Consider the following 26,073-nt stretch of genomic DNA (forward strand, 5'->3'; position numbering starts at 1 on the left):
CTTCCCCTCCACTTCGCTCCCGCCTTCCTCCATATTCATACAAGAAGCGCCTCAGCTCTGATTGGCCGAAGCGTGGTTCTACCTCAGCCAATCACAAGCCAGGCTGTGATCCTACACTACACGCAGAGCGAATTGTGGAAAGACCAAGGCTACGATTGGTCCCTCCAAGATAAGGTTTTAATTTTGAATTTTTCTTTATAGCGAGGGAGAGGCCACTGCCGGGACTCCATCAAATCCCCGGACTCTTAGCCTAGTAAGTGCAGGGGTATCTTCCTACGTTACCTGGGCTCGCATCTTCCGTAGCTGGGCCTGTTGCTGCTTGTGTTTTTACGGTTTACAGAGGTGGGAAGTTTCGCTGGACTCGGAGGGGAGACGGATCGGAAAAGAGGAGGTTTAAGGCTGGGTAAGAAGTGCTCCACCTGGCTCCACTCTAATCATACTTCTATTTAATTAACGCTCTTCAAAAACATGTTTTGGAGCAAAGTCGCCTTCCTTTTGCACAGTCCTTTACATATTTGCTGCTCCAAACGTGGTTCGCGGGCCAACAGCATCTGCATCACTTGGCTGCTTGTTTAAAATGCAGATTATCTGGCTCCACCCAGACCTACTGAATCAGAATATGCATTTTAACAAGACCTCCCTCCCCCCCCCCGTGATTCTTATGCACTTTAAGTTTGAGAACATACATTTTTTGATAGGGAGTAGTACTATGTTCCTTAATATAGTCTTAATATCGTCCGACTTTCTGTGAGAGTATCAGTTTAAAAAGTGTGTCCTTTTTTCTGTGTGCCTAGTACTGTGCTGGAACTAAGCTTTAGGGAACCGCAATCTCTAGAGAAACAAGACAGGAGCTAACAAAGCAATGCTGCACAACATAAAATGTAATTTAGATATAAGCAAATACCAGCAGTAGCCCTATGGATGTTTAAGAGGAATCAGTTGAACTGGTAATGGAAAGTGATTAATTGACAGAAAGCTGTTTGTGGGAGTGTAAACGCATTTTTTCCATAAAAATGTGTTTTAGGACAATATTAAAGAAATCCGGGCTTCCTTGGTGGCGCAGTGGTTGAGAGTCCACCTGCCGATGCAGGGGACATGGGTTCGTGCCCCGGTCCGGGAAGATCCCACATGCCGCAGAACGGCTGGGCCCGTGAGCCATGGCCGCTGGGCCTGCGCGTCCGGAGCCTGTGCTCCACAACGGGAGAGGCCACAACAGTGAGAGGCCCGCGTACCGCAAAAAAAAAAGAAAAAAAAAAAGAAATCCAATTGTTTTTAGACCGAACAAAGGGGTCGTGTGCCCGCAGGGCAGAAAGCCAAACTGACAGCGGGAGTTTGCAGCAAAGATTTTATTGCAGGGAGCCAGGCGAGGAAGTGGGAGACAAGTCACTCCAACTTGGTCTCTAAGTTAGGGGTTTTTAAAGGGGAAGAACAAAGGAGCTGAGGTTAATCATCTTAGTCTTCTGCGGTCTACCCGGTCTTTAGTACAGTGGTCTGTGGCCCCCGGGATCTGTGTCAACATAATCTATAAAGGTCATCTTACCCTGGAAGATAATTCAGAACAGCAGATAAACAGTGATGTTTATCTGAAAGTTGTGCCTTAAGGCACCTGACTTTCATTATTTATTGTTGATTAGGCAAACGTGATCCAACAGGTATGGGCTAGGCCAAAAGGGGACAAAAGAGGAAGAACAAAAAGAACAAAAACCCAGGCATTAGTTTTCATTATAAATTAGACATAGGACTTGGTTTCAATTTCTGTTGCTGCCACAGCTTTTTAAGTACCCCCTGACCAAAAACATTTTTTTTGTATAACGGGGTGGAGTTTTAATAGAAGCAGCAGTGCCAACTCATGCAGAGGAGTGTAATTCTTACTCTATTATTTATTGCATCTTCCTACTGGAAATAGTTTTGGACCCATCCTTTAACCATATGAAGGTGCAGTATGATTTGAAGAATTAAAAATCTCCCTCACCAAGAGATTTTACGGAATTGTATTAAAGCATATTCCTTAATCAAAATAGAGAACACTTGCTATTCTTTGATTCATTTATTGAATGAAATGGTATTTAATGCCTGCTATACTCTAGGTCCTGGGGAAACAGAGATGAATAAAATTTATCCTACCCTTGAAATGCTCAAATCCAGTGGGGTGGCAAACATGCAAACAAAAATTACAATGCAATATAATAAATGTCACAATAAGGGTGTGTATAAAGTGCTTTAGAAGTACAAAAGAGATGACGTATCAGCCAGTAAACATTCCATAAGGACAGAGACTATGTTGTATCCTAGCACCTACCATAGTACCTGGAGGATTATAAGCACTCACCAAAAAGACAAAGAGAGACCTCCCTGGCGGTCCAGTGGTTAAGACTCTGCCCTTCCTTTGCCAGGGGGCACGGGTTCAATCCCTGGCTGGGGAACTAAGATCCTGCGTGTCGCAAGGCGTGGCAAAAAAAAAAAAAGTAACTGAATTTGGAAGGCTGCATAAATTGACCTGGAGGAGGATACCCCAAGCAGGGGGAAAGGCTGATAACACTATAGAAAGTATCTGGTGTTTGGTATGCCTGAAGTACTAACTGTTAATCATTAGAAGAGATGAGGCTGCAAAGGGCTGTTAGAGCTAAATTGTGAAAAGCTTTGAAAGGCATGCTAAGGGATTTGGTTTATCCAGTGGGTGATAAGGATCCTTCAAATGCTTTTAAACAGGGAATATCAGGGTCATATTTTTGTTTTAAAAGACTAACTCCAGATGCAACTAGAGATTATCATACTAAGTGAAGTAAGCCGGAAAGAGAAAGACTAATACCATATGATATCACTTATATGTAGAATCTAAAATATGGCACAAATGAACCTATCTACAAAACAGAAACAAGACTCAAAGACGTAGAGAACAGAGTTGTGGTTGCCAAGGGCGGTGGAGCAGGGGTGGGGGGTTGCGGGGGGATGGACTGGGAGTTTGGGGTTGGTAGGTGCAAACTATTACATTTAGAATGGATAAGCAACAAGATCCTAATGTATAGCACAGGGAACTATATTCAATATCCTGTGATAAACCATAATGAAAAAGAATATTAAAAAGAAAAAGAGGGGCTTCCCTGGTGGCGCAGTGGTTGGGAGTCCGCCTGCCGATGCGGGGGACGCGGGTTCGTGCCCCGGTCTGGGAGGATCCCATGTGCCGCGGAGCGGCTGGGCCCGTGAGCCATGGCCGCTGAGCCTGCGCGTCCGGAGCCTGTGCTCCGCGGCGGGAGAGGCCACAGCAGTGAGAGGCCCGCGTACCGCAAAAAAAAAAAAAAAAAAAGAAAAAGAATGTATATAACTGAATCACTGTGCTGTACAGCAGAGATTAACATTGTAAATCAACTATACATCAATTTTAAAAAAAGAAAAGAAAAGAAAGAAAGACTAACTCCAAAACACTGTAGAAAATAAACTGGCAAGGAGAAGGACTGAAGGTAGGAAGATCACTGGAGGAACACTCAAACCCAAACTGAGGAACATTTTCCAAAACAACTAGCTGGAATTCTTCAAGAACATAAATATGAAGAAAGGCAAATACTTATATAAAAAGGCTGAGGAACTGTTATAAATTGAAGGAGACTGAAGAGATACTACAGTTAAATGCAATGTGGAGAGGGACTTCCCTGGTGGAGCGGTAGATAAGAATCCACATGCCAGTGTGGGGGACATGGGTTTGATTCCTGGTCCAGGAAGATCCCACATGCTGCAGAGCAACTAAGCCCCTGTGCCACAACTACTGAGCCTGCGCTCTAGAGCACATGAGCCACAGCTACTGAAGCCCGCTTGCCTAGAGCCAGTGCACCACAACAAGAGACACCACCACAAGGAGAAGTCCGCACAGTGCAACGAAGAGTAGCGCCCCCCCACCCCGCTCACCACAATTCGAGGAAGCCTACGTGCAGCAATGAAGACCCAATGCAGCTAAAAGTAAATAAAATTAAATCTTTAAAAACAAATAAATAAATAAATGCAATGTGGAGAGGGAAAGGAAGCAGCTGTAAAGGATATTGTTCAGACTATTGAATAGTAATTGAATATGGATTATATTCAAAAGTAAAATTTCCTGATTGTGGTTTTGTAGAATAATGTCCATGTTCATGTAAGGAAACTGAAGCTAAAGTATCTCGGAGTGAAGTATGATGTCTGCAGCTAACTTTGCTCAGTCAAAAACTAAAAACTTTTATGCATGTGTAAGTATTTTTTATATTTATGTATGTTTATTATATATTATATTTTTTACTTTGAAAAGTTTCAAACCTTGAGAAAATTTACAGGAATAGTATAATAAATAGTCATATATCGTGCACCTAGATTCACCAACTGTTATCTTTCTGTATAGGGGTGTGTCTGTGTAATATGATATGTAAAAATTACATAAATTACATAAATACGTGGTTATATATTTTATACATTATCATCTATAATATATATTGTACATTGCACACACACATATATATATACCCCTATGAAGAGAGATAATTAACAGATAACAGTTGGTGAATCTAGGCAAATGATATATGAGTGTTAATTATACCATTCTTATAAATTTTCTCAAGGTTTGAAATTTTTCGAAATTAAAAGAGTAGGGGAAAATAGACTATATCAAAAGACAGGGCTTCCCTGTTGGCGCAGTGGTTAAGAATCCACCTGCTGATGCAAGCGACACAAGTTCGAGCCCTGGTCCAGATCCCACATGCCGCAGAGCAACTAAGCCCATGTGCCACAACTACTGCGCCTGTGCTCTAGAGCCCGCGAGCCACAACTACTGAGCCCACACGCCACAACTACTGAAGCCTGCGTGCTTAGAGCCCGTGCTCTGCAACAAGAGAAGCCACTGCAATGAGAAGCCCGTGCACCGCAAGGAAAAATAGCCCCCGCTCGCTGCAACTAGAGAAAGCCCACATGCAGCAACGAAGACCCAACACAGCCAAAAAATAAAAATCTATAAATAAATTTATTAAGAAAAGAAAAGAAAAGAAAAAGCCCGCACAGAGCAATGAAGACCCAGGGCGACCAAAAAAATAATGATGATAATAATAATAATAATTTCCAAAATGACATACATTGGCTTAGGTAGAACTCTTTAGAAATTTGAAGGCATGGGCGCTGGAACAACCACCAGGAAAGGGCTAGAAAAGGGTGGCCCAGGTTCAGAATGGTGGTACTCTTATTTTTCCAGCTAATAGTACATACCAAAGGTTAACTGTCCAATACTACCGGAAGGCTTATTATACTTAGAAAGAAACAAACAAGCAATGATAGTCCTCTGAATCCTCTCTCTATAATCCTGACTCCCACTTGCCAAAGGCAACCCTATCCACTTTTGTAACTGTTTCTGGTGTTTACCTCCATGTTTCTAAGTAACATGTTTATAATACTCTTCCTTTTTTCTTCCCCTCAATGGGTTAAACATTATATAAATTTAGACAACTGCTGATTTCCACTTTCTTTCCTTCTGTCTTCCCAATATATCATAATTTTTAGTTAAATAAACATTCAGTGTTTAGACTATAAAATATTGTGTAACAGCTGAACATATAGTGTTACTATGATTTCACTTCTTTTCTCGTAAAACTTTTTTCCTAGACTTTTTTTTTTTTTGCCACGCCCTGCAACTTGTGGGCTCTTAGATCCCCAGCCAGGGATCAAACCCGGGCCCTGGCTGTGAAAGCACCAGGTCCTAACCACTGGACCTCCAGGCAATTCCCCCTCCTAAACTTTTTTTCCGTACAATTTTATTTATTTAATTATTTATTTTAAAACACAAATTTTAAAAAATATTTATTTGTCTGCATCGGGTCTCAGTTGCGGCGCGCAGGATCTTTCATTGCAGCACACAGGCTTCTCTCTAGTTGTGGTGTGGGCTCAGTAGTTGCAACAGGCAGGCTCTCTAGTGGTGCGTGGGCTTAGTTACCACGCGGCATGTGGGATCTTAGTTCCCTGACCAGGGATCGAACCCGCATCTCCTGCATTGGAAGACAGATTCTTCACCACTGGACCACCAGGGAAGTCCCACCCCCGCCCAGACATTTTTAATATGCTTCCTTTTTCAAGCTCTTATCAGTAACTTGGCCCTAACTTTACAGAAAAACAGCAAATTCTGCTCAGAATGATCAAACACACTAAGTAATTTATCCGTTTCTTTTTTTTTTTTTCCCTACTGAAGCCCTCTGTTACACTTGCTCACTTTGCTGGCTGTGCACTGAGTGAGGGGTCAGGAAATTACTGTTTTTATAGGTCTCATGAGCTAAGAATGGTTTTTACAATTTGTAATAGCTGGAAAAAAATCAAAAGAATAATATTCTGTGACACTTGAAAATTCTGTGAAATTCAAATTTCAATGGCCATAAATAAAATTTATTGGAATACAGCCACAATCATTTAAGTATTGTCTGTGGCTGTTTTGGTGCTGTAGTGGTAGAGCCGAGTGGTTGTTACAGAGACCAGATGGCTTGCAAAGCCTAAAATATTTATTATCTGGTCCTTCACAGAAAAAAGGTTTGCTGACCCCTCCTCTAGGCCTGCTGCAAAGTTGTCTTCTGAGGACTTATTGTGATCACCATTATCCTGGAAATTCCCATTGTTTGTCTTCTGTTCTCACACTTGACTGAAATTTTGGCCAGGTATAGGACTGTGGAATCCTCTCAGAACTGCAGAGTAGCTGTTGAAATCTGGTGTCATTCTCTTCTCAGCCTCTATATCTAGACTGTATTTTCTCTCTGGAAACCTTGAGAATCTCCTCTATTTTTGGCGTTCTAAATGATGGCATGCCTCAATGTGGATCTTTTATTCATTACATTGAATGGACCTTTTCAATCTGGAAATTCAAGTCCTTCAGTTCTGGGGAGTATTTTTGTACTGTTTATTTGATAAAATTCTCTCCATTTTCTCTGTTCTCATCTAAAACTTTAATCTTCCAACTGTTCTATTATATTTTTAAAATTTCTCCTATTTTAATTTTTAAAATAGTTTCTTATCCTTATTTCATGAATGCAGTCTCTCATTTTCTGAAGATATTTTCTTTTCTTTTTTAAATTTTTCTTCTGCTTCCTACATTCTTTCCATTTCCTTTGATTTGGATTTTTTTTTTCTCTCCCTGTTTATTTTGGTCTCTGCTCTTCATGGTAAAGACTTTTCCTAAAATGATTGATGATCCTTGGCTGTTATTTGTCAAAGGAATACACAAAAAAGATAATTGATTGGCAGCTCAAAGTAGTGGAGGTGGATACTGTCAACCTGTGAGCACCACAGTGGGTAATTGATCATCAAGGACTTGGCCATTTTGGGTAGAACCCCAAATGTCAATATCTGTAGGTCTTTTTTCTTGGGCCAGTCAATTGCCCTGGAGAAGAATCTTCTAGTCTCCTCCAGGAGGAATGAGAGATGTGGGGGTTTGAGGCTGGGAATTAAGCTTGGTGGCCTGCAGGACTTCCCTGGTGGCGCAGTCGATAAGAATCCGCCTGCCAATGCAAGGGACATGGGTTCAAACCCTGGTCTGGTAGGATCCCACATGCCGGGGAGCAACTAAGCCCCTGCGCCACAACTACTGAGCCTGCGCCCTAGAGCCCGTGAGCCACAACTACTGAAGCCCATGTGCCACAACTACTGAAGCCTGCACGGCTAGAGCCTGCGCTCCACAACAAAGAGAAGCCACTGTAATAAGAAGTCCGCGCACCACAACAAAGAGTAGCCCCCACTCGCCACAACTAGAGAAAGCCCGCGCGCAGCAACGAAGACCCAACGCAGCCAAAAAAACTAAATAAATAAAATAAAATAAAAAACAACCTGGTGGCCTGTATTTTGGGAGCGGAGCTGAGGAAGGGGATTGAAAGTCTCACTTTTCGGTTAGGATCATCCCCTATCTTCTGTATAGTGACAGAAACATGACCCTGCTATGCTTGGTGACCCAAATTCAGCACCTCTATGTTCAACTTCTCCAGAGAATAAACCTGTCCATAAAATGAAAGCCAGGACACTGGCTGTAAGGATGGGAGGGCAGAAGCCAAAGGCCTATCCAATTCTTATAAAGACTTTTAATCAATCCAATTTAAGCCCTACCCCAAACCTTCAAAGGAACTAGGTGCTTTCAAGTCCCGAATCTCCTCAGAGTTCTGGGAATGGTCTTGCTTCCTGTTGGCTTCCCTACCAGGCAGGCAAGCCTCAGCTTTCCTCTGCTCTGCCAAGTCAGTTACTACTACTTGTAGATGATTTAGTTCACATCTATCATCTATTATAAGGTCTACTCCCATTCTTCGTCCTGTGGGTTTATGCCTTTTTTATTCCTTTACTGCCTTTTTTCATGATGTTTTCATGATGCTCCACCAGTAGTGTGCTAATAAATATTTATATATATATACATAATTTTATTATAAATTTACTGATATTATATACTGTTATAGTATATAACATTATTATAAGCAATGATAAAATATATAATACTCTTATAAATTTCATAGCCAGTTGATTCTCACAAAATGCTATTATTGATTTTTATAGACTTCTTTTATTTGTAAGCAACCTGTGGTTGCAATTTATGAACAAGCTTAGTCCTGATATGAATGTTGGTTGATATTTTCATTTACTCTGTGCAGTAAGATAAAAGCGAAACACAAAGATTTATTTTGGAACTTCACTTCAGTAAGCAACCTCTGATGAATCAGATAATCACTTTCAAATACTGGAATAATACTCCTCAATTTTTTTGTGCTATTCACAATGTAACTACAGACAAGATACACTTTTAAGTTTAATCTGCACTATTAACATTCTTTTCATCACTTTCTTAACAATCAACAAAATAATAAACCAAGCCTTAATTTGTAGTATTTTATAATAGCCGTGGTGTAAATTCTCCCATCATGGGCAATTTCAAGTTTCCAATGTGAAGTTACTAAATGTGCAGTTGGGAAAAAATGAGCAATAATACACCATTCTAAAGCATTTTCACTGTATAGATACAATCAGGTAAAAACAAAAACAAAACCCAAACCTCAAGAGCATACATAATAGTAAAATCATTAAGGAGTGGTGAGTTTTGTGTGTTGATTATCTTTTAAAATATAAATTACCTAATTGTAAGTTTATATAACTTAATTTAAATGGTAGATTTGTTAAACAACTGGCTCACAGACTTCCTAAAAATGTAAAAGTCAGGGCTAATCCCAACACACCACTGGAGTGGAGGTTAAGGTATAGAGTCAATCCACTGAGTTTAACCAGAACATCCAGCTCCTTTCTAAAGTCTGTTTTCATAACTGAGGGATTGATTGGTGAATATAGGAAAAAGGGAGGCGGGAAGCCAGTTCTCTGTGTCAGTTTGCTCTCTAACAAAAGACATCAAGGCAGGTGAGAGAGAACAGGAACAGAATGGGGGAGGGCTGTGAAGGGGGGAACGGAAGACAGGAAGGGGAGGTTACTGGGGAAATCTCAGATTCTGGGGATCCCAACCAGTGAACTCTGGGCCTTGGATAGAGGTTTCCAGTGACATTTCTTCACAGATAGTCTTGGCCATGGATTTGATGAGGTTTAACTTCTTTTCCAGGCAACCATAAGTTTTTTGTTGCTTCCTGAGGCTTTCCTAAATATCTTCATTCAGAGTATTTTTGTTTTGTGTTTTTTTTTAATCCTGTAGATATCCCTTGTGTTTAATAATCCCCACTTAGCCTTTATTCATTATTTCAGTAGAAAGGAGAAGTGATACAATAAAGGTGAAATCAGGTATCTTGGGGTATGTCTCCCAAGCCTGTAAGAACAGTTAAGAAATACGCTGTTAATTTGAGGTCTGGCAATTTGTTAAATAAGATGCTATCAAGAAACTTTACTCCTAGACCAGTTGTTGTTATACGTTCTGTCACCCGCTGCCATGGAGGGTGCCCTCTGTGAGTCCAATGCTCTTGAAACTAAAACATTTCTTAGTTTTTACTACCCACATTGGAGCTGGGGGAGGTTCTTCAGCCCTTGGAATCTGAGAGCTGAGCAAGCATAGCGCTGCATACCAAGTGCTGGAGGGTTACAGGGTGAACAAAAGTGGAATGAATGTGTATTTTAAAGACCAATTGTTCCTATTCAAATGTAAGTTTGAAGAGAAGGAGGCCCAGCCCTTGAGACCATTTTTAGTTCCGCTACTTGAATAAGGACATCTTTGTTCCTCAGGTAGCAAAAACTGAAACTGGCAAAGCACTTCTTCACATCAAACCAGCTCTGACTTAATTTTCTTCAGAAAAGGATTCTGAGTTAAAAATCTAAATATACTAGTTAGTGTTTAAAAGTGCTTTAAAACAAATGTTTTGAAACACCCATGTCTTAGATTTGGGGTAATTATTATTATGTTGTATATCACCTATTCTACTATTGCATCACAGTGTATTAGGAAGAACGTGGTCTTTGGAGACTTACGAATCTGGACTTAATGCTTTATTGCATTACATTGGATAAATCATCTCATTTTTCTAAACCTCAATTTATTCTTATGTTAAAATGGGAATAAAAATCCTCTTCCTCAGGAAAAATACCTTGCACGGTAATGAAGATTCACTGAAAAAATGTATGTGAATGTGTCTAACAGTAAATGGGCATTATATAAATGGTTAGTTTTGTTTTTCTTTCACTACCAACTCAACCTTGTACATTGGAATCTCAGTAAATGTTACCAGCAAAGAAATTTACTTCCTTTTAATAGCTGACAACCCAACTGTAACCATCTTCTCTGTTATTGTTACCGAACCAAACTCAGGTCCACTTGCCCAACTCAGAGCAAAGCTGATCAACTGACACCAGGTTGTGGTGAAGGAAAGTACAGTGTTTATTGCAGGGCACCAAACAAGGAGAAAGGGCAGCTAGCGCTCAAAAGCGCCAAACTCCTCGATGGCTTTCAGGCAAGGATTTTTTTTTTTTTTTTTTTTTTTTTTTTTTTTTTTTTTGGCTGCACCGCACAGCATGCGGGAGTTCCCAGAACAGGGATTGAACCCACACCCCCTGCAGTGGAAGCGTGGACTCTTAACCACTGAGACACCAGGGAAGCCCAGGCAAGGATTTTTAAAGGCAGCATTAGGGGTGAGGGTAATAGGATGCCTGATCAGCTGGTGGACTTTCAACTTTTTGGTTGGTGGTAAGGTAACAGGGTGATATCTGGCGAATCTTAATCATCAACACTTATGGTTCTAACCAGTCTGGGGTCTAAGTGCTGGTGGTCAGCATGTAGTAACCATCTTTTACCTGGGGGGTGTGGTCTTAGATTCTGCAGGACAACACAAAGATATGCATCAGATCATTATATATATCCCTTGAGGAGGAACTAGGAGTCCTGTGACTCTGTTTTATCTCTGAACTATTGTTTAACCTATCATCGTTTCTGCATTCTCTCACTTCTCTAATTAGTAACTGCTTGAGTCTGCTCTTTGGAACTTGAGGAAGGCTTAGGAAACTGAAGTCTTTTTTCTACAAACAAGAGGAAGGGAACAAAAAGGGCTTTTGTACTGGGAAGGCCCTGAAAGGTCCTGCTTGATTTCATTATAAAGAAAGGGAAATTCAGTTGATTTAATGAAGAAAAGCAAAACAAGCAAAACAAAAACAAAATTAGAGAGTAATATAATGCCAAAGCCAAGGTATCTCTAGAGATAGTTTAAATCTGGGTTTAAATTTTCCTCCAGTTCAGGGTGATCTTGGGTGGCCATGAGGTGGCTGCAGCCTGTGGTGGCTTGAAGTGGGACCTCAGTTCCCTGACCAGGGATTGAACCCGGGCTGCAGCACTGCCCTGGTGCTTGTCTGCTTTGAAGAAAGAATTCGGCAAAGAGACAAAAAGTAGTGAGGCAAGTAACATGCTTATTAGGAGAGAAGATATGTGCAGAGAAAGCACGGGTGGACTCAGAGAGCAAGAGAGAGAGAGCGGCACACACTTTTGGGGTGGATTATGTTACTTATATGGGGGCAGTTCTGGGTTACCTCTGGCCAATCATCTTGCTTTGTCTGACTTTGAGTCCATATTTGGTCTGGCACAGGGCCCTCCCCTGTGTGCATGCACGTCTTTTAGCCAAGATGGATTCCAGCGCAAAGGTCTCTGAGGAGTTAGCAGAACATATTATGGTCTGGCTCCCCCTCCCCAAGGATCTTTTTTGCACATGTGTCGCTTGGGGGTCTCCTTGACCTCAAGAATGAGAAATATGTGGTCTCTTTAGCTTTTTATCCAAACAGGACTCGGCACCTTCTTGCTCCTGCCATTATCTTCATCTCTACAGGGGACATATTCCAGCTGCTCAGCCTGGGGCCCATCTATCTCCTGCCTCAAGGGGACTCTGGGTTGCTGGTGGTGACCTGTTTCCTAACCAAGGTGGCAGTTACAAGGATGTGTTCACTTTGTGATAATTCATTGAATTGTAGTTAAAATATGTGTATTTTCTATGTACGTGTATTATTCCTCAATAAAAAAATGTAAAAACAAATTTTCTGTACAGAAACCATGCCCAAGTTCAAGCAACGAAGAAGAAAGCTAAAAGCCAAAGCGAAAAGATTTTTCAAAAGAAAAGAGGCCTCTCACTTTCAGTCTAAGCTAGTTACACCTCCCCCTCCGCCACCCTCACCAGAAAGGTAAGGCGTAATATGGAACAGAGAAAATATTAAAAATCTGATCATTTTAGGAACAAGTTACCAGATTTAGGAAATAAAGATACAGAACACCCAGTTAAATTTGAATTTCAGATGAACAATGAATGATTTTTTTGTATTGTCCCATGCAACATTTCTAATATACTAAAAAATTATTCACCCTTTATCTGAAATTAAATTTTAACTGAGCATCCTGATTTTATGTGGCAACCATAGCTTAAGAGTTCAAACGAAGTAAAAATCCCAAGGAATTGTGTTTGAGGTGCACAGTAACTATTTTCTACTTTCCTAGTCGAGTTAATTGTATAAACCTGGTAACTAAGTGATGAAAGAGGGATATATGACTAGAACTTAAATCTTTATTTTGGTAAAGTTTGATCATTTATTCTCTGGGACTCAGGGCTTAAATGTGTTATTAAAAGAGACTCTCAAATCTAAGAACTCTAAGGCAGTAGGTTTCACAATAATATATTTATACATGTTTTGTTAAAGCTCTCTTTAGAGAACAAATTTTAAAACAAACAGACCCTCAAAAAGCAGTAACCATGATACCATCCTAGACTCCTCTCTCCCGAATGTTGCAGAAGCCTTCTAACTGGTCTTCCTGCTCTGCCCTTGCTGCCTCTGCAGTGTAATTCAACCCAGCAGCCAGATGAGCCTGTTAAAATCATTTCATATTACTCCTCTGCTTAAAGTCTCCAAGGTCTTCCTCTCTCAGAGTAAAAATGAAAATCCTTTCTATGACCAACAAGACCTTTACGGTCTGACTCACATTATCTGTTAATCCTCTTCCTTCAATCTTTCCACCCTAGTCATCTGGCCTCCTTGCTATTCCTCAAACACCTCAGACAAACTCCCACCTCAGGGCCTTTGCACTTACTATTGCTCTTGCCAGGAAAGCTCTTATCCCAAATATTTGCTCTGTTAGTTTCTTCACGTCCTTAACATTTGTTCTCAAAAGTCCCCTTCTCGGTGAGACATTCCCTGGCTACCCTATCTAAATTTTCACCTCCACCCAACGTTTCACATTCCCTCTCTTGCTTTATCTTTTTCTCCTTAGCATTTGTTCACTACCTAACAACCCACATATATTATCCATTTAGTTATTTTTACCTTTCTTCCATGAAACTAAATTCTGTGAGGGCAGGATTTTTATCTATTTTGTTCATTACTAAATCTCTGATACCTATATGTTTACTATGTTGTTTTATTTATTACTATTTACTCAATAAATATTTGTTGCATAAGTTAATCTGGGAATTCTAGAAGTAAATGAAGAATTTGGCTTTAGATAGTCTCTGCTCCTAAGTCATACTATAAAACTAGCTTGTTATTTAATTAGAGGCTGTTAATTCCAACTTAGGAGTTTTTGCTTTGTTTGGTTTTGTTTTTCCTACAGAGTGGTTATTCCTTCAACAGATACACCCCTTAGCAGAAGCTGGCTAAGACTGTCCTGGAACTTCAAATTTCCCAATTTTAAAGATGCAGTAAAGCTTTGGACAAATAGAGTATGGTCTATATACAACTGGTTTCAGAACTGCATGGCCTGGGTATGGGTTTGACATACATGTTTTCAGCATTATGGTTTTTCTACATACTTGGTGTGTGTGTCCACGTGTGTGTGTGCTCAGGTCAGCAGACATTCAAGCTAAACTCAGATGAGATGAAATTGTGTGGTCATGTCTGCCCTCAATTATTTTTTTCAATAAAAAAAATTTTTTTTATTTGAAATATAGTTGATTTACAATGTGTTAGTTTCAGATGGACTGCAAAGTGATTCCGTTACACACACATACACACATATTCTTTTTCATATTATTTTCCATTATAGATTTTTATAAGATATTGAATATAGTTTCCTGTGCTATACAGTAGGTCCTTGTTATTGCCTTCACTTCTATAAAACATACATCAAACCACTTTCTTGTCCTTATCATATTGCTCATTGGATTCAGGCTTGATTATTTTTTAATTTCAGAGTTTGGAAGTATTGAAAGGCACCATCTTTCCATCCCGTTTCTGCCACCAAGAACTTCATAGTCTAAAACAACGGTTTTGCATTTTGGAAAGTGAATTACACAAGCTCCAGGAAGCACTGAAGGTTCGTATTATCAAATGAAAAACAAATCCAGAATTAGGTAAGGAGGAAAGGGGTTGTCCCCCATTGGAACCCCAGTGTGCTTTTACTAGAAGGAGAAGTGGCTACAGGCTAGTGCTAGTTCTGGACATGTCTGCTCTCAGGTCTAGTCCTTAAACTTCAGAGGCTCTGCTCTGTATTGGAGGGGGGCTTGCCCCTGCAGGCTACATTTCCCAAACTCCATGTCATCTGGCTCCTGGTGTGCTGGAATAATGGGAGACACTGATGAGAGATTAGAAGGAGAGAGAGGATGGGGTATTTTTCCCCTTTGTTCTCTGTGTTGGGCAATTTCTCCAGCAATGGTTGTTGTTGCCTCCCTAACTCCAGCTCCCACTAGGTAAGTCAACCATGTTTCTAGATTCTCTGGGTTAACCCAGCTCCAGAGATCTGGTTACACTGACCTTCTCTTTGGCCATGCAGTGTCAGGGTGTTCATGGCTTTATGCTGTTGCTGATCTCTGGGATGCCTCACTGTCCCCTGCGTGCTTCTCAGCTCTTCCATCAGCAGTATAACCAACTCACTATATTACATGTCCCCTCTTCTAAATACTCAGGGTGGTTTCTATTTTCTTGACGGATATAGGCAGGAAAAAACTATAAATATCCACTCTCTCCGAACTCCCCTATGCAGGACCCCTATTCTCAGTGTCTAAAACCTAAAGAATAAACATTGTGCTCATTGGTTTGGAGAGACGCTTCTGGGATTACACCCCTACTTCCAGAATTTGTGCCTCAAGATGAGTTAACCAGAGGAGGAAAGGCAAATCACCTCATGACCTGGACTTCACAACCTGGACCTCAGTTTCTTCATCTATAAAGTGGGGAAGATACCATCTGTAGTGAGCTGAATGATGGCCCCCCAAAAGACATGTCCAAGTCCTAATCCCTGGAACCTGTAAATATTACCTTTTTTGGGAACAGGGTCTTTGCAGATATATAATTGAGTTAAGGATTTTGAGATGAGGAGATCATACTTTATTATCTGGGTGGACCCTCAATCCAGTGACAAGTGTCCTTATAAAAGACACGCAGAGTAGAACATGCAGAAAAGAGGAGAAGCAATGGGACCACAGAGGCAGAGAGTGGAGTCATGGGCCCTCAAACCAAAGGATGCCAGTAGATTCCAGAAGCTGGAAGAGACAAGAAACAGATTCTTCCCTGGAGCCTTGATAGGGAGTGCAGTCCTACTGACACCTTGATTTCAGTCTTCTAACCTCCGGGACTGTGAGAGAATGAATTTTGTTTTAAGCCACCAAGTTCGTGATACTTTGTTAGAGCAGCCTGTAGTATGCCCCCTTACTTCATAGGGTCGTTGCATTCATTTGCTAGGGCTGCCATGACAAAGTAGCACAGACTGGGTGACTTATACAACAAAAGTTTATTTTCTCACAATTTTGGAGGCCAGAAGTCTAGGCTCAAGGTGTTGGTAGGGTTGGCTTCTTCTAATGCCTCTCTCCTCGACTTGCCTTCTATGTCCTCAGATTGTCTTTTCTCTGTGCACGTGCATCCCTGGTGTCTCCTGTTTGTTCAAGTTTCGTCTTTATATAAGGACACCAGTCACATTGGATTAGAGCCCACCCTAATGGCTCCTTTTAATTTAATCACTTCTTTAAAGGCCCTATCTCCAAATATAATCACATTCTGAGGTACTGGGGGCTGAGGGTTCAATATATGAGTTGCAATGGGGGAGGACAATTCAGCCCATAACAGTCATGTTCCAGGCCCTTGAACTTTTTAGTCAGTTCCTTGAATATACTATATTCTTGGTTGCATTAAATGTTTTCCCCTCTGCCAGGAACTCTTCCCCCAGTTTTTATCTCCCTTCTTCACCTGGTAAGGCTAAATTCATCTTTGAGCTCATGGCTAAATATCACTCCCCAGACCTCTGACTATTCATGCTCACAGCACACTTCATGGCTCTTATTGAAGGATTATTTTAGTTTGTTTTGAATGTGTTTTGTGTATGTTTAATGTCTTGTCTTCCTCACTGGACAGTCAGCTCGATGAGGTCACAGACAGGGCTCATGTTGTACCCACAGTGCCTGGCATATAGCACACACAAAACAAATATATGAGTGAATGAATGAGCGAGCTTGTGATAAATGAGAAAATATTACGGAGCATATGGTATACTGAGAAAGCATTCAGTACATGGTAGGTATGGTTTTGATGACTCTCAGCCATAAGAACCAAATAAATCTGTTCTTCAGTTGCCAACTGTAACGTTTTCTTCCAGGCCGTCTCAGAAAATTCGTCCTGTCCAAGCTGTGGTCAGATGTGTCACATGCGTGGTAAACTTACAAATGTGCCTGCATGTGCTCTAACCACCCCTGGAGACTCCGAGGCTGTACTGCCTGCCTCACTGCCACAGCCAGCCAGTCGTCTTCCTCCGCCCCCGCCTCCGCCTCCGCCCCCTCCGCCCCCGCCCCCTCCGCCTCCACCACTGACAGCACCTTTGCTGCTCAGAAAATCTGATCTCACTAAAGCACATCAGGTAAAAAACAATCTAGTAAAGGTGTGTTTTGGTCAGTGTGTAATAAAGGAGTACAACCAGGTGTCCTTTTAAGGCTGGGCTAAGGGCTTTGACAGGAAGGGCTGCATTTTGTTCTGTTTCCATATCTTAATTATGTCAATTATTGTTTTTAAAGACACAGTCCTCTGGGAGATCACAAAAGTGGGATTTAGAAATGAAAGTGATTTTTTTTCAAGGATGAATGAATGAAATCTAGCAAGGTGGGAGATTCCTGTTGGATTCTTTACAAAAATGGAAATCTCTCTGGGAAACCAAATTAAAAACAAAGATAGCTTAGTGAGTGAAGTCAGAATAAAAAGACTTTGTGGATCCTAAAGTATAATGCCATTAGGCTGGAGAACCAGTCTCCATTAGAGTTACTTATCTTCCAAGGGGACCAGAGTATTTGTGCATCACTAAGATAGGCACGGCCCTATTTTAAAATCTGCTGAATTTTTACTACAGATATATTTGGTTTAAAATGGCTGAATTAAATGCAGAGCCTATTGTTATATTTGCCCTAATATATACCGCTTTGAGTGTACGTCCTTGCTGTATGGGAACTGAGTCATCCTTTTAGAGAGTTCAGGCAAAACTTCACTTTGTTTTTTGTTTTTAACTTGCTCTTTAAAAAATTTTTTTTTCATTATTTTTATTTTTGGCTACGTTGGGTCTTCATTACTGTGCACGGGCTCTCTCTAGTTGTGGCGAGCGGGGGCTACTCTTTGTTGCGGTGCACGGGCTTCTCATTGCAGTGGCTTCTCTTGTTGCACAGCACGGGCTCTAGGCGCACGGGCTTCAGTAGTTGTGGCGCACAGGTTTAGTAGTTGTGGCTCACGGGCTCTAGAGCACAGCCTCAGGAGTTGTGGCGCACAGGTTTCGTTGCTCCATGGCATGTGAGATCTTCCCGGACCAGGGCTTAAACCCCTGTCCCCTGCATTGGCAGGTGGATTCTTAACCACTGAGCCACCAGGGAAGTCCCCAAAACTTCACTTTGATTTGAGGAGCTCCTTCATCTCCTGTCCTATTACAATGACTCCTAAGGAAGATGCATGGTTACAAGGAACTAGCCCATCTCTTACTATCAAAGCCTTACATTTTGGCGAATACTTTTCAATAGCCTTAGCATACATGGATACTGAAAACAGAATTGTTCTTGGTTGAATGGAAAGAATTTGATAGGCTCCTAGGGGAAATAAGAGTTAATTTTTTTTTTTTTTTTTTTTTTTTTTTTTTTGCGGTACGCGGGCCTCTCACTGTTGTGGCCTCTCCCGTTGCGGAGCACAGGCTCCGGACGCGCAGGCTCAGCGGCCATGGCTCACTGGCCCAGCCACTCCGCGGCATGTGGGATCTTCCCGGACCGGGGCACGAACCCGCATCCCCTGCATCGGCAGGCGGACTCTCAACCACTGCGCCACCAGGGAAGCCCAAGAGTTAATTTTTAAGTTAATTTTTAAAGAGTCTTTAAAAACTAGATTTGGATTTGCATTTGACTAGATGTCCTGGTTCCAATTTGAATTCTAACCTCTCCATGTATTTTAAGCCTGGACCATTAAAAAAAAATGGACCCATGCATGTAACAGTTAAAGATCTACTGACTGTGAAATTAAAGAAGACACAGAGTTTTGATGAAAGGAGGAAGGTAAGATGTCATTGACCAAACATGTGGTCTTTCGGCTTTTAACCTGGTTGTCCCTTAATGGAAAATAAGCATAAGTCTTAAATATAGAAACCATTCTGAGGTAAGTATTTGATTTTTTTTTTTTTGAGTAATTTTGGATCTCCTCAACAAAATATGTGAATCCCCAAATTATTTAATTAGGCAGTTTTATCTACCAACCATTAGTTTGAAGAGGTAGAGATATACTTTGAAGCTTCGGAATAAAAATTGAATAGATATATCTTACACATATTAAGCACTCAAATATTTATTGTTTTAGTATGTTTATATTTTGAATGCTATTTTTAAATGTGTTTTTAATAGTGTCTCATTTTGTGATGAAAGCTTGTACCATCACCAAAGGCACAGAATCCACTCGTTACTGTCTCTGACCTGCGGTGCGTTTCCCTGAAACCGAAGTCCAAAGTGTTATCAACTCGAGTTACAAATGTCTTAATGTAAGGAAATACATAGTACTACACTCTACTGCTACTTAAAATAATGATTTTTTGCTTATTTCTAACTTTAAAAGTTACATGTGTTCATTGAAAATGGAAATCTACAGAAACGTTTCAAGAAGAAAACAAAAATCATGCAAATAATCCTATCATTGGAGATAGCCACATACTGTTAACATACTGTTGTTTATCATTCTAGTCTTTCTCTGGACATATACTCTATTATTTCCATTTCATGATGCTGTTTATTACAAAATACACCATTGATTTAGTAACAGATTTGGGGGGGAAATATTATCAGGAATTTTCAAAGCAGCACAATTTCAGAAATAATAAAATAAGAAAACTAGTTTTCTTGGAATTAATGAAATATGTTTATGTTTTGGAATCAATGAAATATGATATGTTTATGGGTGTACCTGTGTATAATCATATTATACATACAGATATGGATTTTCCCATTGATATGTCATGAACTTTCCCATATCTCATTAAAAATTAGTTTAAACCATCATTTTGACTTCTTCAGTAGATGCAGGGTTTTTTGTTTGTTTGTTTGTTTTTGCGGCACGCGGGCCTCTCACTGTTGTGGCCTCTCCCGTTGCGGAGCATAGGCTCCGGACGCGCAGGCTCGGCGGCCATGGCTCACGGGCCCAGCCGCTCCACGGCATGTGGGATCTTCCCGGACCGGGGCACGGACCCGTGTCCCCTGCATCGGCAGGCGGACTCTCAACCACTGCGCCACCAGGGAAACCCTGCAGTTTTTTAATATGTGAATTTCATAGATAAAATCCTGTTTTGAGACATTTAGGTTGTTTGTGACTTTTCTTTTCTATAACTCTTCAATAAACATCCTTGTCCATCATCTGTATGCACAGCTGAGTTTTGCCCTAAGATGGATTCTTACATGTGTAATTACTGAGTCAAAACTATTACTTATTAGAATCACTATATCACTTTATGCTCCTATCTGCATCTACTGCTATTTTTAAATGTAATAAATAGTAACAAGTGTAACAAACTACTTTCTAGGATGTTCCCTATAGAAATGACTGCTTTGCTTTGGAAAAGTTATAAAATCTGGCAAGCTCTAACTTTTGTATCTTCATTTTATCAGTACTCCTGGTAAAAGCCAGTTAGATCTGCGAAAACTACTCAGAAAAGTCGATGTAGAGAGGTAATCCACTCTCGTATCTTTATGCTTTCTAAATTCATTTGAAAATTCGGCATAAAACACAGCTCCTAATATTTTCAATACCTTTGCAGGAGCCCAGGTGGAACCCCACTTACCAATAAAGAAAATATGGAAACAGGAACTGGGCTGACCCCAGTAATGACCCGGGCCTTGAAGAGAAAGTTTCAGGTAAGCCTTTAGGGAAAAAAAGACTTTGGAAAAAAAAAAAAAAGACTTTTCTTCAAATGTATTTATTTAGAATCATAATCTAAAGCATCTTTCTTAATAATAGTAATTTTCAAACAGTTCCTTATGCTTTATAAAGCACTTTCATATTTAGGCTTCAAGAAATTCTATGAGATAGCTAGGATTATCATCTCCACTTTAGCAATGAATGTCTGGTTTTGTTAATTTCATTAATAAGTATTTATTAAGTACTTCCTATATGTCAGGCACTGTGCTGGAGTACCAGGGGTATAGTGGTAAGCAAAAACAGACACAGATCTGCTGTCTTGGATCTTTCAGTCTAGTGGGGAAAGTAGATATTAATCATATCACAATTTGTATAATTTTGCACTGAAGTAACTTCTGTGAAGGAAAGAAACAAGATTCTGTGGGGGGAACTTGATCTAGCCTGGATGATCTAGGAAAGATTCCCTTAGGAAGTGATGAGGTAAGACTTGAAAGATGAATAGGCATTAACTGGAGAGGGTACCTGTGGAGTGAGCCCACCTTGGATGTCAGGGAGGAGAGCTCCAGGGAAAAAGAACAGCAGGTGCAAGGGTCTCATGGTGGGAGGGATCACAGTCTATCTGAGGAATTGAAAAGTGGCCGGTGTGGCTATAACAGAAAGATAGGAATAGAGATGGGGACAGGAGTCAGATCATGCAGAGCTGATAAGAAAAGTTCTTGGCAGCTTTCGTCTTTGTCACCTACATGTATGACCCATACACCAAAATCCAGTGCATCAGCTGGCCCTTGTGTGATTTCTTCCAAACCCTATTTGTCTCATCTCCCTGATCACCTCTATCATCAGATCTGTGAGAAGGAGCCATCCTTCCACCACCCCTGCTAGAGTGCTGGGGCACAGGGCTGCTGGCCTTTTTGGCTATGAAGCTTATATTTCCATCTCCCTCTGGGCCAAGAGACACACCACAAACTCCACTGCAGACACTCTTCCCACCCCAGCACTGTCCTCCCTTCCTTCATTCCCTTGTTAAGAATCAGTGCCTTTTGCAAAAGAAATAAAAGCAACAATAAACAAATGATAACTAATCAAACTTATAAGCTTATACACAGCAAAGGAAACCATAAACAAAACAAAAAGACAGCCTACAGGGACTTCCCTGGCAGTACAGTGGTTAATACTTCACCTACCAATGCAGGGGGTGTGGGTTCGATTCCTGGTTGCGGAGCTAAGATCCCACATGCCTCTAGGCCAAAAAACCAAAACATAAAACAGAAGCAATAATGTAACAAATTCAATAAAGACTTTAAAAATGGTCCACATCAAAAAAATCTAAAAAAAAACAAAAAAGACAGCAGAATACAACCTGAATTTAAAAAAAAAAAAAAAAAAAAGGCAACATACAGACTGGGAGAAAATATTTGTAAACAATGTGACCGACAAGGGCTTAATTTCCAAAATATACAGACAGCTCATGCAACTCAATAACAAGAAAAACAAACAACCCAATCCAAAAAAAATGGGCAGAAGACCTAAATAGACATTTCTCCAAAGAAGACATACAGATGGGCAACAGGAACATGAAAAGATGCTCCACATTGCTAATTATTGGAGAAATACACTGGTCAGAATGGCCATCATCAAAAAGTCTACAAATAATAAATACTAGAGAGGGTGTGGGGAAAAGGGAACACTCCTACACTGTTGGTGGAAATGTAAATTGGTGTAGCCACTATGGAAAACAGGATGGAGATTACTTAAAAAACTAAAAATAGAGTTACCATATGATCCAGCAATCCCACTACTGGGCATATATCCAGAAAAGACAAAAACTCTAATTTGAAGAGATACATGCACACCAATGTTCATAGCAGGACTATTTATAATAGCCAAGACATGGAAGCAACCTAAATGTCCATCAACAGATGAATGGGTAAAGAAGATGTGGTGTACACACACACACACACACACAAACACACACACAATGGAATAGTACTCAGTCATAAGAAAGAATGAAATACTGCCTTTTGCAGCAACACAGATGGACCTAGAGATTATTATACTAAGTGTAGTTAGGCAGAGAAAGACAAATATTATATATCACTTATATGGAATCTAAAAAAATAATACAAATGAACTTATTTATAAAACTGAAATAGACTCACAGACATAGAAAATAAACTTACGGTTACCAAAGGGGTGGGGTGGGGGGAGGGATTAATTGGGAGCATGGGATTAATAGGTACACACTACTATATATAAAATAGATAAACAACAAGGGTTTACTGTATAGTGCAGGGAACTATATTCACTATCTTGTAATAACCTATAGTGGAAAAGAATCTGAAGCTGTACACCTGAAACTAACACAACATTGTAAATCAACTACTGTTTAAAACAGAGAGAATCAGTGCCTTTTGCAGGACAGCTTTGTTTCCCACTTGCCGATCAGCTTGGTCCTCCTGGGCACTATATGGCCTTCTTTGGAGGTGTGACTGGATTCCTCTTTCCTCCTTTTGGAGCATCCAATAGAAGTCCACCCCCAGATCCTTGGTAATACCATAAACTGTGATGGGCAGACGGAAGAACCCTCACTTCCTTTCTTTGTTTAGCTCTAGGATCCGTTTTGTCCCTGCCCTACCCCACAACGACTATAGTGGGTTGGGTAATGTGGAAACAATTAAAAATATAATGAACAATAAACCCATATATTGAGCAATGACATCCAAAATCACACATAAGACCTATGCCATATGTTGTGCTCCTCAAAATCCACTTACTAGAGGATATCTAGTAAAAACTGTTGTTAGACATGGAATGACTTTCCCCACTCCTTAGACTTCCTTTTTCGTTTAATTCTGAAGCAACTGTATTAGTTAGGCTTGCATTTGGCTACTCGTAACAGAAATCTGACTATAGTGACTTAACCAAATAAGGCCTTATTTTTCTTCTCTGCATATTGCCTTGGGAAATAGGCAGTGCATAACTGGGTACATCAGCTTGACCATGTAATCACCTCTCTTCCATCCTTAATATGTGGCTTTTATCCTTATGGTGCAGAATATCAACACTTCCTGAAGCCTCATGTCCACGTTGTAGGCAAGATAAGAAGGGCAAAGGGCAAAAGGGTGTGCTAGTTAAGCTGGCCTTCATCTCTTTAAACAGGGGATATCCAGGAACTTCTGATAATATCAGGGAAGCTGGGAAAAAGTGGTTTTTAGAAACCACATGCATTGCTGCCTTGCATAAAATCTGGGTTTTGTTAGTGAGGAAGAAGAAGAGCTGTGCTGACCACAAGAACATAATTCATATTATACTTGGCACCTTTGTTTTTTTTCATAGCTGGCTCACCCTAGAAGCCCAACTCAAACTCTGCCACTTTCTACAAGCAGCTTTGATGAACAAAAATGATGCCACCTCTGCCTGACTCCATATGATGATCCATAAAATATACAGATAATATTATCCCAATCCTCTTTTTAATGTAGTATGTATAAATAATTCTATTAATATATAATTCATTCGAAGAATTAAAATATGTATGGAGCCCATACATACTGTAGCATAAAGCGAGTATTAGGATATTTTCTAGTTTACATGATCAATAATGAACAGATGGGAAAATGCAATCCCCAAAGTGATGTTTATCCTGGAATTACCAAATTTAGGTTGGGGAGGTTATTCAAGTTTAACTAGATTACTCTAATTTTTACTCTATCGTTGCAGTTATGACATTAAGAAAATAACCTGGTGCCCATTCATCTTGGGTAGTCTCAGGTAATTGAAAAGCAAAGTATTTCAGCCTGTAAAGCTCATGCACTCATTAAGTGCTACAAACTTAACAACAAAAAACAGAACCTCTAGATTTTATTTCTGTTCCCTATAAGCAATTAAGAAGTAAAACCATCCCCCATTCAAACCTAACTGTTCCAAAAGAATTTGAAACAAAAACTCCAATGTGACCTTAAAAATTGGAATATCATGGGACTTCCCTGGTGGTGCAGTGGATGGGACTCCGCTCTCCCAATGCAGGGGGCCCGGGTTCGATCCGTGGTCAGGGAACTAGATCCTGCATACATGCTGCAACTGAGAGTTCGCATACCGCAACTAAGGAGCCTACATGCTGTAACTAAGGAGTTGGCAAGGTGCGACTAAGGAGCCCTGGAGCCACAGCTAAGGAGCCTGCCTGCTACAACTAAGACCCAGCGTAACCAAAACAATAAATAAATAAATCATTTTTAAAAAAATTAGAATATCATTTCTAGCATCTTAGGTAGGTAGTTATATCTGGCTTACTGAAGTCTGAGATATTCCTCACTTTGATACCTGCTATCCACATTCATGACGCTAAATATAAATTTCATGAAGACCTCAACAGGAACCTTGTGTTCTCCACAGTGCCCCACCAAGGATCCTCTGAAGTCCATAGCAGGTTCACTGTGAGATCTGATTCCCTGTCCTCAGCCACCTGTTGATTCAATAACAGGAATCATGCCCACCTCACTGAATTTTGCTTTTTCCTGACAGTACAGGCTTGACAGATTTAGCAAATATAAACACATGACACCCCATCAGTCTAATTTCAGATAAACAACAAATAACTTTTAAGTATAAATATGTCCCATTAAACAATGAATTTTTTGAAGTTTAAATATGTCCCCAATATTGCATGGGACATATTTATACTAAAAAATTATTCGTTTATCTGAAATTCAAATTTAACTGAACATCCTATATTTTATTTGGCAACCCTATCAGTCAGTCTTCTACAAAGTTGCCAATTTCTGGGAGCCCCCCGTTTGTCAGACAAGTCTACTTAGCAGTAGACACTACTCTAGCTTCAGCCAGGACCCCTAATCACTAATGCAATAAATATCATGGAGGAAGAGGAACTCTCATTAGGGTAAGTGTGACTCTGAAGGCACAGGATTAGCTTTGATGCTGATACCTTCCGCTGCAGTTCCAAGAATAAGGATAGCAGCTCCTCATGGAGGGGAAACAAGGAGTGGCAGATTTTTGCTGAACTTTCTAGCCCGACAGGAAACAGCTACATAAGATGATATCCCTGAAATATCCCCTGGTTATCTCAGGCTAGAAAGATATTTTAGCAATTTCCCCAAAATGCCTATATTTCCTCAGATAAATATAGCTTTGAGATGCCAAATACAGTGTTGTGGAAAGTCACCAAACTGGAAGGCAGACGTGGGGACAGTGTTCTTTTTATCATGAGACCCACATTTATATTTACATTTATGGATGCAACTTAAACAGATAATGGAAGTTAAGAAATATATCTGTTTCTGGGATTCCCTGGTGGCTCAG

At 40.4% G+C, this 26,073-nt stretch overlaps 1 protein-coding gene across 3 annotated transcripts; it reads left to right on the top strand.

Annotated features, from left to right (window-relative positions):
• The first annotated feature begins 97 nt into the window (after positions 1-97).
• Positions 98-24,319, top strand: PRR11 (proline rich 11). 3 transcript variants are annotated; one of them, XM_081220008.1, is made up of 10 exons: positions 98-253; positions 12,474-12,606; positions 14,024-14,174; positions 14,603-14,725; positions 16,997-17,254; positions 18,816-18,914; positions 19,278-19,390; positions 20,508-20,567; positions 20,657-20,753; positions 24,094-24,319. In XM_081220008.1, exons 2-10 carry the CDS (start codon positions 12,479-12,481, stop codon positions 24,160-24,162), a joined length of 1,098 nt encoding a protein of 365 aa, XP_081076134.1. In that variant the 5' UTR covers positions 98-253; positions 12,474-12,478; the 3' UTR covers positions 24,163-24,319. The 3 variants fall into 3 exon arrangements, with proteins under 3 accessions (XP_081076134.1, XP_081076136.1, XP_081076135.1); XM_081220009.1 differs by lacking the exon at positions 98-253 and adding an exon at positions 273-403; XM_081220010.1 differs by lacking the exon at positions 18,816-18,914.
• The last annotated feature ends 1,754 nt before the right edge of the window (positions 24,320-26,073 follow it).

This window comes from Mesoplodon bidens (assembly GCF_964165515.1).
Source record: "Mesoplodon bidens genome assembly, chromosome: 19".
Classification (NCBI taxonomy): domain Eukaryota; kingdom Metazoa; phylum Chordata; class Mammalia; order Artiodactyla; family Ziphiidae; genus Mesoplodon; species Mesoplodon bidens.